Here is a 14753-nt window from a genome sequence, read left to right on the forward strand (position 1 = left end):
TTAAAGGAATCGCACTTATTCTTGCAGAGAGTTTAATTAAAGGATTTCTCTCACTCTCATGCCTTTATGGTAATATATCAGTTGGTTAATTTAGCTTAGTATGAAGTCTGGGGGAAAGGGGAAACAGCTGGTTTCAAGAAACTAAATCTGCCTACCACCACCTCTAAATCTCACCAATTTACATCGTATTTGTATGATCCATGCAACTGGTTGGAGGTTTTGTTACCTTCGTTTATCTTTATGCTGAGCTTAGCTTACCATTTCCTGGCTATATCTTTAATAAGAGGTATTTATGTTCTCATCTAACACTCCTCAAGAAAGTTAAATAATAACTTAAGCCTAGTTCCCAAAATTTTGAACTATTCCTTTAACTCTAATTATAAAGTACATGCGTTTTAAACCTGCAGTACTTGATGTTTGGCCACACAGGGGCAACAGAAACAAGCTGTGAACATATTATCACCTTTTAAGCTAATACGGCTAACGTGTTAGCAAACTGTTGCTTATTTAGTAGTCTATATCCACAACGTTCCACTTCCAGGATTGCTCCGGTGCTGCCGAAAATTCCACCGGGTGTCTGAGGACTATGGTTACCTGCTCCTCAGATCTTTGCAGGGTAAATCCAGACAGCTAGCTAGACTATCTGTCCAATCTGAGTTTTCTGTTGCACAACTAAAACAACCTTTGAACGTACACACATTTCACCAAAACAAGTTCCTTCCTGAGACTATTTTGCAGGAGCACAGTGGCTCTGTCCGGCTCTTAACACCGCCCATGACAATTGTGATTGGTTTTTAATAAAATAATAAAACAGAGGTAGGAACTTTTCTTCACTGTGTATGGGAATGTGCATTAGTGAGTCAATTTTGGGTCAAGGTTGTAGACTTCCTGAGTAACTGGTCAGGTTCAGTGATTCCCCTGACTCCTGCCGTATGTTTACTAGGGGACAGATCACAAATACCGAATATATCAAAAATAACTTTTTCTGTCATTATGGTGGGCTTGGTCACAGCTTCTAGAGTTATTTTAAGACACTGGAAAACTACTGTATCTCCTAATCTGAAAGACTGGACTAATTCAATGGTGGAGACAGCATCTTATGAGTCTATGCTTCACAAACTAACACGGAGGATGGGATGACCTCTTGGGATCTGTTTTGAACCTATACAAGGGCTAATGACAACTCAACCTAAGAAAGCAGAGACTACATACAGCATAGCGTCTTCGTCCTTCTGTAGACTGGATTTCCCCCTTATATTTCTTACTTTATTTTTCAAGTTTTATTTTTCCTTTGTAACATGTCGTATGTTTATGCCAAGGTTGAGAAATGTATGACCAACCCTGTACTCATATACTCTGCTATTAAGAATTAAAAAAAAATGTAAATGAGAAAAAAAAAGCCAATAAACCAGAGTACGTTTTTTCTCCCATCCCGTAATGCTGTGTGGACTAGCCAGAACCTCCTCCGCAGCGCTGTGGAGGAAGGTCTGGCAAGGCAAGACTACTTATTTAGCTACACATCCAGCATATATGGAGCAACATTAGTGTTTAATTATCACCGTCAGGCGTAGATCGTTGACGAGAGCGGTGAGACTCAACCAAAACAGCTCATCTGTGTGCCGGAAAAACAAACCAATGAGCTGAAAGAGGATATAGCTCATTTGCTCTGTAGAGTTGATGGGAACTGCAGAGTTGGGTGACAATGCTCTGTGGGTTTGACACTATGGTTGCCTCTTAAGTTTTACAGTTTATGGATTTTGTTTTTCTTTATTACTCACCAGTGTTGCAGCTGCTCCCAAAAGTCACATTTAACAGAGGAGCATCAAGGTGAGCTTCTGTGTCCGATGGGATCTGTTTAACCGATGGGGGTTGTTTGTCATCTACCAGTACCTGAGGCATTGTGGCATTTGTTCTTGGCTGGGGTTATTTAGAGCCTCAGGGGATTTATAGGACCGTGTTGCAGTGATGGTGTCAAGGATCACTTCGACTTGGTTCTTGTACAGGGATGTAATATTGCAAGAGATTGTTCAATGAGTAGTGCCCTGTACACAATGCGTATGGATTCAGGGTTGCAATGAGAGAGGGGTTGAAGGAATAATCAAGCGGCATGATCAATATGGACCTTAGTATTTCACTGTTTGAGTTTAGATGATGAATTAGACCTCTGCCATGTTTAGATTTTGTATGGTTAGCTATTAGCTTTTCACACCATAAAAATCCTGGAATAAGTTTGCTGCCATATGAGGGGTGTGAACAGTGGGCAGATCAAACGTTTAATTAAGCAGAGAGACGTGATTATGTAATCACTTATTGCACGTATTTCGATTTCTTTTTTCTTTCCTGTTTTAGTTTCTTTCTGTTTTCCTTCTTTCTCATACACATTATTATTGATATCAAACAGAATACATATCGCATACAACACCCATCACATTAAAATCATAAATCATTCATACATTCACATACAAATCACAACAAAATCAAATATTGCAATTCAAAAAACTGGTGTGTATAACATAGCTTTTGATTGAATTAGTACATCAATTATGTTGCTCTGTGCTGCATTCAACCTGCACACACACACACACACACACACAAGGACCTTTGCACTGTCTGACATATTGATATTTATACAAACTAATATATGACTAGCACTATACAGTGTTGGTACAGAACATTCCCATGGCATTAGGGGTTTGGGTTAGTGACTGTAAATCTTTTCATTCTTTTCATCTCTTGATACTTACACCCAGTGGCGGAATGTAACTAAGTACATTTACTCAAGTACTGTACTTAAAGGTGCTCTAAGCGATGTTGGGTGACGTTGTTCTTGTTGACGTTCAAAGTATTTTTAAACAAAACGAGACTAGCTCGCCCTTCCCTCCCCCTCATCCCGTCCCCTCCACCTCCCTTCCGTGCTTCAGCGGACTTCTATATTTCATAACAGTTACTGTCAGCACTGAGGTCAAGTAGAAGACCATATAACAACTATAACTAATTTTTGCGAGCATAATTTGAATGTTCAGCATGGATGTGATCTGAATTTGGTCTGCCTCTTATTTTATTTTTTTAAATATTCATTTTTTTGTGAGCCAGCTTTCTTATAGGTTCAGACACGTCACACTAGAACTCACGATATGATCCCATTAATAAACAATAAACCCTTTGCTACGTACAAAATGAAACGCATTCTATGAATGCCATAACTTCATTTAATCTGTGCTACTCACAATCAATGTTAAATATTAAATAGCTTTAATTTATAATTCTGACTCTTTTCCATAACTCATAACGATAACTTCCTGGCACTTCCAGAGCTCAAACACTAACTAACTTAGTTTTCTAGCCTGGCTCCACAACATAAAGGCCCCTCTCACAGCACCATGAAGTAGGTTTAAAAATATACAAATTCTTTTTCATTATTTAGGGGTCCTCTTGATATCACAAAAAAAATCCACTTGACCTCCTTTAAAACACGACTGAACAAAGTGTGAAGTTACAGAGAGCCACCATGTATTTCTCTGTTCTGGCTGGCTGGTGCTGTAATGTATTGTGAAGCCTCACTGCACAGCAGAGGATATTAAAGGTCTGTTAAAGTGAGAGGTTTTTTTTGTCAACACAAATAAATCACCCAAAAACCGGCGATGGGCTTAAAAACACAGAGGAACAACTGCTCCCCAAATACTATTTAACAAGGATAGGCCTTTGTGGAGCTACAGCAGGGGAACAATTCCTTCTTAATAGGGCATGGTACTATATTGATTTACACTGGCAGTGACACATAAAACTATTTCCCCAAAATTTTCCCACAAGAACCACTCACAAATGCCTTATGTAATGAGTCTCTCTCTGAATCCAAATATGGACATATATTTGAATCAAGTTACTTTATGTATTGTGTAAATGGACACAAGATGGGAGTCCAAACAGTTGATAGAGTGTACCGAATAAAAGAAGTGATCAAAGAGCGATCAAATATTTCATGCAACAGCGAGATAATGTTTCAAAACTGTTTGGAACATGTTATCTGTTCTTGTACAAAACTGCTATCTGCTTTCTGTTTGTTTATGTGTGCTCTGTGGCAGAAATGTTCATTTCAGAAACCATGTTCCCTTTTTCCATGAGAGGTATTCTTCCTTTCCAGATTGCACAAGCTTCTCCGGCCACACTCGATTGGGCTGAATGCCCTTGAGCCCATCAACTTGTCACTTGTCAATCATAAATAAAGTGGTGGACACACTGTCAAAAAAGCCCAACAATGTCATGTCACCACAGTGCTCAGTTGTCTGGACATTGAGACACAGACATTTTAAAAAGAAAATTAAAGTTAAAAGAAAAATCCAAATGTGAGTGAAAGTAGTAGAGATTGCAAGAGGGGAGAGGTACAACCACCGTTCCAAATTTCATTATATTGAATAGTTGCTCATTCGAGGTGAAACATTCAGCCCTGCAGTACTGTTCCCCCCCAAATTCTTTTTCAGCATTCTGGCTTTTGTCTGAAAAATATGTGTACATGTGAATTGTCTTGAGTGACTTGACACAGGTGTCTCTGTGGCAAGTAAACACCCACAGAGCTGTTGTTGTTGGTGGCAAGTCATTTCACTGTTCTGCCCTCTCTCTCTCTCTCTCTCTCTCTCTCTCTCTCTCTCTCAATAAAAACAGCTATTACTGTTCTCTCGTACAGCCTCCACTTGAAACAGGAGTGTGTGGGGACGGTGTGAAGAAGCAGTTAACAATCTGTTGCACTAGCAAGAGAGGTGCAAAAAATGCGTTTAAAATAGTCTGAGGTGTTTTCTGCGGAGGGATCGGGACAGGGATTCTAATCGTGATGATGATTTTAATTGTATGGACCTTTAAAACATTATGCAATACTGCAGATGCAGATAACCTGTGTGGTTGGCTTTGGGTATATGGGCTGCAGTACATTACACATTGACGAGCTTAATGATCTTTATAGAGAAGTGAGTTAATGGCCTTGAATACATGCACATATCAATCGATGTGCATCAATAGTCATTACTAAATTGTGGCAGCTGAAAATGATTTGGGATTTTCTTTTTCTTTTTAGATGCAGAATTAGCATTGTGGTGTTTGGGTGACAAAATGAACTTCAATGTAACACAAGATGATGTAGTAGTCCCCTTATAATGTACACTCTGTGTGTGTCTACATAAAACAAACACTACTCATAAGAGCTGTTTGTATCCACACGACCCTCAGGGTGTGAAGACTTCAAATCTGTCTGAATTTCTTTAAACAGCATTGTTTCTGTTTTCCACAGCTAAATACTTCCACATCGCTATACAGCCTTGATTTAGAAATGTTCCCCATGTGGACAGAAGAACACAATATTATATAGTTCACATGCATGCCATTTTATGGCAATCACAATAATCCCCATTGGAATTTGAAACATTGCACTCATCAAAATATCAATATTAGCCTACATTCTCATTGGGGAGCTAGGCTATAATGAAACCTGCCTCAATGCGAGAAGGCTCAGCGTGCCCCTTTACAACAGCCTAAATTAATCATCAAATAATCATCACTAATAGTGAAACAGACCACGAGTAAAAAAAAAATTCAAATAACTCAATTCCCCCGTTGGCCCCTGTGAGAGCGCGTGCGTGCGTGCGTGCGTGCGAGCCACGGAGATATTATTATGTAACATGTCCCCAATCACATCCCTGCCTGAGTCTGAGGCATAAGGTCGCTTTAAGAGCTATCTCAGTTCCTATCAGTGCTCCTGGCAGGACACCTCCTACCTTCTCCTCGACCAAAAACTCTTGTTGTGTCTCACCTGATGCAAAGCAGCGCTGGAAGCCTGAGGGGAAACAACATCTCGGTAAGAAACAACGGCTAATTAAGACACGGCATTTCGAGCTAGCCTGCAACTGTTTAAAGGGGTGGAGGGTTTTTTAACTGAAAGTAGGAAAGACATGTTTCCTATAAGGTCGGTTATTTTGTATTTTTATGACATGCGACGACAAAGCTCCATAACGACTCTAATATTTCAGTTTCAGTAGCCTAACATTTTCTTCTTTATGGGTTCAGTGTCTGTGTGTGTAACGACAGGGAGTTTTAAACGTCCTATCGCACGCGCTGGTGTTTTTGAATTCCCCTGTGCTGTCAGGCGAGCTAATTCTGATGTTATTTGTAGTTTTCTTCTTACTTAGTGGCCAGCTTGCTGTCCTTAAGTGTAGGTTTAGTGGACGTTTAGGTGGAAATGAGTGATGTCCTGTCCCCCCCCTCTCCTGACAGGAGAGCAGCGAGCACACTGGAGGACAGAGGAGTCTCCGCCACCTGTCCGGAGCCGAGAGAGTCCGCGTCAGACACGCAGCTGCAGACAGACAGTGGATCCAGCTGACAGCTGAAGACAGACAGTGGATCCAGGACAGCTGAAGAGACCCAGGGTACAGTAGCCCCTCTTGACACTTTTTCATCCCTTCATGTGGTTTTCATCCGCCCATAATCATTTTCGCATGAAAAAATCGAGACTTGTGTGATGTCAAAGTAGATCAGATAGGTGACCGAACAATGACAGATAAGGATTTAAAATCTCATTTACAATTTACAAACATCCCACTTCTGAGACTAATCCCCTCCCTCCCCCCCTCCACCCCCTGACCTCAATGATTTCTTTGTCTTTTTTTTTTTATTTTTATATGTGAATAATATATATATATATATATATATATATATATATATATATATATATATATATGTGGTATTCCCGTACTTAGCTCCAGGTACAAGTGTTTACTTTTGTTATGATTATCTTTGTAATCACCACAGATTAAACAGCACATTATAATAGGACCTTTCTGCTCATAACAGAGACAGCCACAAGCAATTAACGTCCTGCCTGTCAACATTTGTCATCGTTAAGGAGTCCTCAATTAAAAATGATAAATCCTGTAGATTGTTATTCTAATAGCATAGCTGTGTTCATTTCTGAAGATTTGATCCAAGGGCATCAGTACTGTTTTTCACTGCTGCGCGAGCACGCACACACGCACGCACACACACACACACACACACACACACACACACACACACACACACACACTACTAAGGTTCTTGGTCTTGGTGTAACAAAATTGTATTTCAGTTCTGTTTTCCAGTACATTAATTTGTTGGAGATTGTAAGGACCACATGTGCTTTAGAATCTATTGTGAATGCTCAGCGACAGCGAGAGGTGTCTGTTCTTTATGGACAGAAACAGAATAAATTCCCGCTGTCAAAAGGGGAAAAAACAGTGAGAGGGAATGATTGTCCCTGAAGGAGCAGTCATTATCACATTATTGTGATGGAAATTCAAATCAGCATGCCATTATAGCAATGCCAAGAAGTCTGGATCTGTGCTGTTTTCTTGATGGCATGCTATCAGCGCATCATTTCACTCTCATAGCCGGTCCTTGAGGAGATAGAAAATCAGTCTCATGATATCTGCATATTATACCAGCATTGATAATTCCCTTCATACGTCTCTGTTTTTTGTTATACTGAATCCACTGCCGGTGTGTACAAAGATGAAACTGAACCACTAAACACGACATAAAGACAATTGTGCGATTACATTCAGAAGCACTGAAAGAAACAAAAAAACAAAAAACTACCTGCAAGCAAGAGAATCAGTTTCTGCCACATATCCTTATTTAAAAGTAGTAACCGTCTAATGATGAAATGAGCTTTTTCAGCAAGTTAGGGTCAATTTCCTCGCATGCTGCAGTTTTAATGGGAGCTACATTTCAATTTGAGTGATAAACCAACCTCTTAATATCTCAAGAGCTCCTAACTTTAGAAATACACTTTTCATGACTGGAAATTTATACAAGCTCACTCATTTCATTTTTTCCCCTTGTTTTCAGGCAGCAAGTAAATTTCGTTGTAAAGACTGCCGAAGATTGAGGATGAGGCAAAGCTGTAAAAAAATGCAAATGTTATTCATGAAGTAATTACAGCAGGTGTGACACACAACAAATTAGTTCCATTAAGCCCCCCATCGGCTTTTGAAGTGAGCCCAGGAAAGCCGCCATGGAGCTACAGCACAACACCAACCACAACCAAGCCTTGTGGAAAGAGATACCGTGGGATTTCACCGACGAGTGCTCCCTCTCAGTGAGTGGCAACACTTTTCTCATCATCGCTTACAGTGCAGTTATGGCAGTAGGTCTCATTGGTAACTCTTGCCTGGTGTTTGTCATCACACGGCACAAGGAGATGCGCAACGTCACCAACATCTTCATCGCCAACCTGTCCTGCTCTGACATCCTCATGTGCGTCGTGTGCCTGCCAGTGACTATTATTTACACGCTGATGGACCGCTGGATCCTAGGTGAGGTCCTGTGTAAGCTCACGCCGTTCATCGAGTGCATATCGGTCACCGTTTCCATCTTCTCCCTCGTCCTCATCGCCATGGAGCGCTACCAGCTCATTGTCCACCCGACAGGATGGAAGCCCATGGTGGGCCAGTCCTACATGGCCGTGGCTGTCACCTGGATCGTTGCCTGCCTGATCTCGGCGCCTTTCCTCTCGTACAGCGTACTCACCTTGCCCTTCCAGAACCTGAGTCTCCCCTTCCCGGGCAGCGACCACCTCGTGTGCATGGAGCGGTGGCCCTCAGTTCAAGAGCGGCAAGCTTACACCACCTCCCTGCTGGTCTTCCAGTACTTGCTCCCTCTCGCCCTCATCATGATCTGCTACCTGCACGTCTACCTGCGCCTCAGGAGGCGGAAGGACATGGTGGAGCGCGGCAGGAACACCACTCAAAAGAAAACCAAGGGCGCCACCAGGATCAACGCCATGCTGTTCTCCATCGTGGTGGCGTTTGCCCTCTCCTGGCTCCCTCTCACCGTCTTCAACGCGGTGTTCGACTGGAACCACGAGGCCATCCCGTCCTGCGGCCACGACGCCATCTTCTCAGCCTGCCACCTCACGGCCATGGCCTCCACCTGCGTCAACCCCATCATCTATGGTTTCCTCAACAGCAATTTCCAGAAACAGGTGAAGTCTACCCTGTTGCGCTGCCGCTGCTGGGGGGTGACGGAGAGTTACGAGAGCGTCCCGCTCTCCACTGTCAGCACAGAAGTCACCAAGGGGTCAATCTTGAGCAATGGGTCTATGAGCATGAGCATTAGGTCCTAAGCCTTTTCAGTGAAAGACAAAGAGACTACTGGTTGCTTCTTCAGCCTTCATCGTGTCATCCTTTGGAGCTTTTTTTTTTTTTTTTTTTGCTTTGTTGTGTCCGAAAGCGAGGTGTACATTTACAAAGTTATAAACCTCACAGCACAGCAGTCCAGAGAGAGCCCACTGAAGACACTTTACCAGCACGGGCCTACGCCCTCGCTTCAGTATGAGTTAGCATGTAAGAGGAAGTAGATAACACATTGATGGTGCAAAGGTTGGACAAGTTTAAGTATTGTAGGGCGAGTGAAGGCACTTTACATGAACACTTTTACAACTCTGTATAGTCCATTCCTCGTGTGCTGTGGGCACATGAGGAATCTTTGTTAGACAGCATTTCATCTGGTAAATCTGTCATGTTTTCTTTTCTGAAGCACTGGGATCTACTCAGAAGTCACGTTTCACTGAATATCAGCTGGGTTTGCTTTTCACACTGTTACCTGCTTTAAATGTGAATTGAGCCCCCCCCCCGAGAGAACTGAAAGGACAAAAGGGGTTGGGGCACTGCAAATGTTGTTTTCAATTTTGCTGTTTTATATTAATAGTATTGATAAAAAAAAAAATGTGAGAGATTGTAAACTTTGATGTGTTAATGATTATCAACCGAGTAGCTCATTACATAACTGAAGGAGAGAACATTAGTGCATTAAATGGGACTCCAGGCGTTCACTGAGACAATTTACTGGCATCATCTTAATGCATTTATCATGACCTAAAATCACCACAAACAATGTAATGATCTTTTACAGAGAACCTTGGCGAGAGCTATATACATTCCATGCTTTCCACCAAAGTCTGCGCTGCAGTGTGTTGTGCAAGTGGGGTGGGTTTTTTTTTTCTCATAAAATGTGCCATTTAACAACCATATATCAAGACATCAAAGAAGCGGTAAAGGACTTATTCAGAGCGGGGTTCATCTGCTGTAAATAGCATTGCTAAATACATGTATGGCCTGTAAAATGTGTAGTTTATGGTGTGGTTGGGGGGAGAGCATTGTGTAGCATAGCGGATATCTCCTAGGAAACCTGTTGTAAGTCACTTCTCTTTGTGGTATTGAACTAAATTAAACAGCTATTACCTTTAATGATAACCTCCATGTTGTAATATTTGGTTTTAATCAATTCTTGTACTGCATTTGTTGTTGTTGTTGTTGTTGTTGTTGCTTTCCGAGTGTGCACAGAATAGATTTTTCTGTCATCTGTCAGCTTTTGGCAGATAATTGATCGGTCCTATGTGCCCTATAAGTCTATAAGTCTCACATTTAAAGGCTTCAAATGGTACACGGAGACCAGACCGCACGTTTCCACTTGAGGTAGCAGTGTGGAGTCGGTGTGGGATCCTCATCCTGGTTTGTGGTGTACAGAAAAAGAAAATCTTAACAGTCAATTGTTGCAAAATCGTTGTTTCTTCCTGAGGTCAAATTCAGTGTGCTGCCTCCGTGTGCATTATTTAGGGGTACGTCTGAGATCACGACACATTTTAGCTGCTGTGCATGCACTGTTGAATAAATCAGTGTTGTGTTTGGTGCCTTAGATGTTAAAACAGCATGGGGAGGATAAAAAAAAAAAAACAGCATGAGAGATCAATGGGAGTTGTGCTGAATATTCATGCTGTGGGGACGCATGTTAATAGTTATACTTTTATCCGTGTCAAAGACAAAGTATATCAACCAAGAGTAAAAGAAAGGGTGAGATTGTTGCTGCCTTTAAGCTTTGGTGTTTTTTAATGTCAGGAGGTCAAGTGTAGCATGTTTTCACACCTCGCAGAAAGCCAAATCTGTTTTTTTTGACTCTGAAGGCATCTCACACAACCTAGTCTCGCTTTGCCAGACCCTCGTCCAAAGCGTGCTGAAGGAGGGTCTGGCTACTCCACATAGCATTCGGGGATGGGAGGAAAACGTGCTCTGGTTTAATGTCATTTCTTTAAACCAATCAGAATCGTCATGGGCGGTGCTAAAGTCCACAGCCAGAGCCGCCGCAAGATAGTCTCGCGAGAGAAAAACTCAGATTGAACAGATAGTCTAGCTAGCAGGCAGAGATCTGAGGAGCAGTCAACAATAGTCCTCATAAATCCACCGAATTTAAAACTCCAACACAAAGAAAGCGGAAGGAAACGGAAAATACATGCATCCGGCGGAATTTCCTGCAGCACAGGAGCAATCCCGGAAGTGGAACGCGAAGGATATAGACTACACACAACCTAACAAACTGTTGTCCAAGAGCAATTTAGCCCATAAGAGAGCTCTCAGAGGTCCTTGTCAGCATAATTGACAGTGTGCTTCCGCTGCCTTTGTCTGAGCTGACCTTTACAGACCTTCAACCCCCTCTGTTATCCTACAGTTCCTTCCTCTCGTCTGTCTTTCCTTTAAAAAAAAAAAAAAAAAACACCATCAAATGAAACAGCAGTGTTGATTTTGTCTGGAAGAAAGGACCCAAGATGCCGGAGGTGCTGTCGTACTCCAGCGACACTTAACAACGAGTGGAACTCAAATGATGCCATTTTAAATTGTTACCCAAGTAACTGCTAAGGGGCCTGGGCACTGAAATGAAGTTGAGCTGGAGGCAAGCACTTAATCAGTCCACAGGACCAGACTCTCCTTGTCGGTGGAGCAGTTCCAGAAAGATTAACATCATGGCTCTCTGCGTTTTCATTTAGAGAGATTCTCATATGAGAAATCGCTCCAGATCGCAGGAACAGCATGAACTACATAGTTGGCGAGAGATTTCCTCAAGCTGTTGTTTTGAGCATTGAAATTCTCTTCTGTCACATTTTTCTTGCCTGCCGTGCTAAGAAGAAGAGGGCATAATTCACCCTGTTTTTGCCTTGTCCCCATATCAATTGTTAGAATAATAGCTTTCAATGCTTTCCCTTGCTTTGTGGAAAGCTTTTAAAGATGAAAATGTTAAAAGGCGTGTACAGCATTCACAGGATCTACAGTATAAAGTGAATCTGCAGGGTCCACACTGAGCGTAAGGAATTACATTATAACTTGTATAAAGGGGTCCCAACTTAGATGTGCTACAAAAGGATTTTTCAAAATCTTGTATGTGATGAGGTCAGACAAAGCCATTGTTTGTGGTGATTTCAATATAATTCACATATGCCGCACACATGCATTATAATAGTGCTTATTCAACAGCAAATATGTAACTGGAGCCAGTAGATGGCTATATAGCATAAATAAAGGAATCTGGGAGACAGCTGTCTGAAGGTAAAAAAACAATCTGCCTACCAGCACCTCTAAAGCTCACTAATTAGCTAACACATAGCTTACTGTATATCTCATTTGTTAAAGCCAAAGAGGGGCGAAGTCCCTCCCCCTTCTGGTGGAAATTTGTACGGTAGTGAATTTGAAGAGTCAAATAATTGTTTGATCCCGTTAGAATTGAGTCATGAATTACACATGATGTATATCAATTCAAAAGATAACATGTCTTAGGGCTCCTGCACACTGGCTGCGTGGGGTGAGCGTGGCGTGTCTGTCGCGTGTCAGTTGCGTGGCGGCTGCGTGACGTTTTCTGTCTTTGCACACCAGAAACGTGTCTGACGCGGCGCATCGGCTGCTAGCCTTGTCTATACACATGGATGTTTCCCATTGATTTACTGCACTCGAGCAGTAGTATACTCCATGTTAAACATAAATATATACTGATTTGATTACAGCAACAACAACGTCGGCAATATTGACAGCAAAATAGTCTACAGAATATCTTGTTCTGTATTGACAGGTGCAATATTTGAGAATCGATCATTATTTATTATATATATTTTTTTTAATTACATTAATATCTGCATTTATGTCAAAACCTAGAGACTTTCAAACATCAAAATGTCATTTAATAAATGTATTTGTGTCAAAATGACATATAAACATATTTTCCTATTCTATTTTGCCTGGAAACGCTTCCAACACCCTTGCGTGTCGCATGAAAAATAGGCGTTGGTTCTATTACTAGCAGGCACGCATTTTGAGAGGTGCTCTGCCTTTGAGAAAATGAAAGCTCAGATGGGCCGATCTGGAATCTTCTCCTTATGAGGTCATAAGGAGCAAGGTTACCTCCCCTTTCTCTGCTTTGCTCGCCCAGAGAATTTGGGAGAGAGACATCATGGCTTGCAAACGATCAAAGCATGGCAGTTGGTCAAAGCCACATCCCCACCCTCCACCTTGTCCCCCCCTCTCTCCTCCTCAATAGCATTTAAAGCTACAGACACAGAAATGGCACATCCTAAGGAAAGCTCATTGTGGGACTGGCTCTAGTGGCTGTAATTCTGCACCAAGGCTGAATTTCGGGAAAGAGACTTCAGATACAGTATTAGGGGACCACTAAGGCCTATATAAAAGCATCCAAAAAGCAGCATGTCATAGGACCTTTAACTTTTAAATCTATCCAAGGACTGGTGCCGCCTTACCTGACCGAGCTCCTTCATGCTCACACTCCAGCAAGAGTGCTGAGATCAGCCAATCTGGTCCTCTTGGATGTGCCAAAAACCAAGCTCATAACCAGAGGTGGCCGAGCCTTTGCTGTTAGCCGCCCCTAACTTGTGGAACAGTTTACCATTTCATATTAGAACTGCCCCTACTCTCGAACACTTCAAATCACTGTTAAAAACACATCTTTTTTTTTTTTGGGCCTTTCCTTCCAGTTAAGGAAAGATATTATTACCTTTTATTTGTTTATTATTTTCCTTTATTCAGTTGTATTATAGTTGTTTTTTTGTTTCTTGTAAAGCACTTTGGTTAACCAAGTTTTTTTTTTTTAAACATGCTATATAAATAAATTGACATTGACATGGTCCTTGTGCACCTTCGATCCCTTGTGAGAAGGAACTCATATTTTTGTTCCGGCAGATGAAAAGGTCAGAGGGAGTTGGACTGCTGCCTGCGGAATCCTAATCACGGCAATATATATATGCTAACATATGTATGCCGCATTGAAACTGACAGGTAGCTCATCTTAGAGTCAAACACATAGATAAGCTCAGTCGATATTTCCTTCCTTTCCTTTTTTTATTCAATTGCCCTAATTGTTCCGCCTTGGATCAGGCGCTTGCTCATTCATCAGATTTGTGAGGAAGGGTTTGTTTCAGGCAGCATTTCCTGCTTTTGACACGTTTATTAGTTTTGATATCAACATAACAGCATACATTTTGTGTCAGCCCGCTTATGAGCCCGACCTGGGTTACAAACGTGTATTCCTCCGGGATGAATTCACGACAAATCGGTCCTGCGTGTCTCCGCCTTTGAAATAAATGTAGAATAGTATACTGTAAGATATTTCCGGGCCTCAATCTTGTCTTCTGTAGAATTAATACACACACACACACACACACACACACACACACACACACACACACACACACACACAGTTTTGTCTTGCATAACACAAGCACTCTTGACAACCAGGAATAGAAACCCCTAATTGGTGTCAGCCAGTTTTTTTCAGGATTGGTTTCAGTGGTTGGTTGTATGCATGTGCCATCTTTACAAAAAATAAGATAGATAGATAGATAGATAGATAGATAGATAGATAGATAGATAGATAGATAGATAGATAGATATTTTTTCAAC

At 41.6% G+C, this 14753-nt stretch overlaps 1 protein-coding gene across 2 annotated transcripts; it reads left to right on the forward strand.

The window, feature by feature from the left end:
• Positions 1–5679: 5679 nt before the first annotated feature.
• Positions 5680–10336, forward strand: npy8br (neuropeptide Y receptor Y8b). 2 transcript variants are annotated; one of them, XM_028578649.1, is made up of 3 exons: positions 5680–5842; positions 6259–6410; positions 7870–10336. In XM_028578649.1, the coding sequence occupies exon 3, from the start codon at positions 8036–8038 to the stop codon at positions 9143–9145; it is 1110 nt and encodes a 369-aa protein (XP_028434450.1). In that variant the 5' UTR covers positions 5680–5842; positions 6259–6410; positions 7870–8035; the 3' UTR covers positions 9146–10336. The 2 variants fall into 2 exon arrangements, with proteins under 2 accessions (XP_028434450.1, XP_028434451.1); XM_028578650.1 differs by lacking the exon at positions 5680–5842 and adding an exon at positions 5886–5950.
• The last annotated feature ends 4417 nt before the right edge of the window (positions 10337–14753 follow it).

The sequence above is a fragment of the Perca flavescens genome, chromosome 5 (genome assembly GCF_004354835.1).
Source record: "Perca flavescens isolate YP-PL-M2 chromosome 5, PFLA_1.0, whole genome shotgun sequence".
In the NCBI taxonomy this organism is placed as follows: Eukaryota; Metazoa; Chordata; class Actinopteri; order Perciformes; family Percidae; genus Perca; species Perca flavescens.

Coding starts and splice junctions, on each gene's coding strand:
- npy8br (XM_028578649.1), top strand. CDS start 8,036: ATGGAGCTACAGCACAACACCAACCACAACCAAGCCTTGTGGAAAGAG.